The sequence below is a fragment of the Pinus tabuliformis genome, chromosome 7 (assembly GCF_031772625.1).
Source record: "Pinus tabuliformis cultivar Carrire ecotype Pingquan chromosome 7, CPIR1, whole genome shotgun sequence".
Lineage (NCBI taxonomy): Eukaryota > Viridiplantae > Streptophyta > Pinopsida > Pinales > Pinaceae > Pinus > Pinus tabuliformis.
In genome coordinates, this window is record NC_142293.1 from 75,468,368 (window position 1) to 75,469,588 (window position 1,221).

Genomic DNA, 1,221 nt, shown 5'->3' on the forward strand with positions numbered 1-1,221 from the left:
GCAAATGATAATGACGAATGTCTGAGAGGATGGATTATCGCTGTTATGAGAGCCCTAGAAGCGGAAGCTGAGGCAAATGGAGGTATTATTCCTCCTGCTATGCAAAGCTCAACGGCGGCTACAACAACCCTAACGAGCAGAATTGAAGGTTCCAACTTCGTGTCTGTTGTGAGGTTTAATAAGTTTTCTATATATTCCCCACACGATCCTTGGACAGATGATTCATCCCAGAACCAGTATTCAGATCGAGGGTTTATCAGAGAATATTATTGTTTTTCGAGACATACAGTATCATGGTTCCAGTGGAGGTCAAATTATATGGAACTCCAGATTCACATGGCGTGAGATCAAACAACATCTGGAGGGCAATAGTTATAACTTCGATTTCAGAGATGAAATTATCATGATTGTTCCTGATAGTCTTCGTGTAGCAGTGAATAAGTTGCCATTAGCCATGATTAGCGAAGAAAGTGAAAGCAGCTATAGAGTGGTGTGCGCAATTTGTCACGATCCGTTTTCCCGTGAAGATCCTGCAAAACAATTGCCATGCAAACACCACTATCATTCCAAGTGCATTCTCCTGTGGATTCGTGAGGAAAAATCATGTCCACTTTGCAGATCTGTTATCCGTGTTGGCTAGCTTAAACTATGCGGAATAAGTATTGACTTTAGGTTTTATTTTTTCTGTAATTTTCCTTTTACATTTAACGCATTATCATAACTTATGGTATGGTATGTTCTAAATTATACTGATTTATTTCATTGGATTGTTTTATTAAATTTATTAATTATTAAAAGAAGGAAAAATCTCTCATGAAAATGTTGTTAGAATGTAATGTTGATAAATTATGATATTGTAATTCATTTTATTTACAAATAAATAATATTATATTTAGATGAATAAGAAACAACAATGTAATGTTGATAAATTATGATATTGTAATTTATTTTATTTACAAATAAATAATATTATATTTAGATGAATAAGAATTTTGATATTTATTATATAATAATGTTTGATTATAAGAGTTTATATGACAATTTGTCATATATGTGTTTGTTTTGGAAGAATGTTTCTAAAATATCATTCAATTATCAATAATTATTAGTAAATGGTAGAAATTTCTACATAATATTTTAATGATAAAACAGTTTAAATGCTAAAACTTATTTAAAACTTATTAAGATGCTTTTAATTGAATTCATTAAATAAAAAGAATG

General features: G+C 30.6%; 1 protein-coding gene across 1 annotated transcript; it reads left to right on the plus strand.

Annotated features, from left to right (window-relative positions):
• Positions 1 to 217: 217 nt before the first annotated feature.
• Positions 218 to 640, plus strand: LOC149245268 (uncharacterized). The gene has a single exon (XM_089437777.1). The coding sequence runs from the start codon at positions 218 to 220 to the stop codon at positions 638 to 640; it is 423 nt and encodes a 140-aa protein (XP_089293903.1).
• Positions 641 to 1,221: the final 581 nt, after the last annotated feature.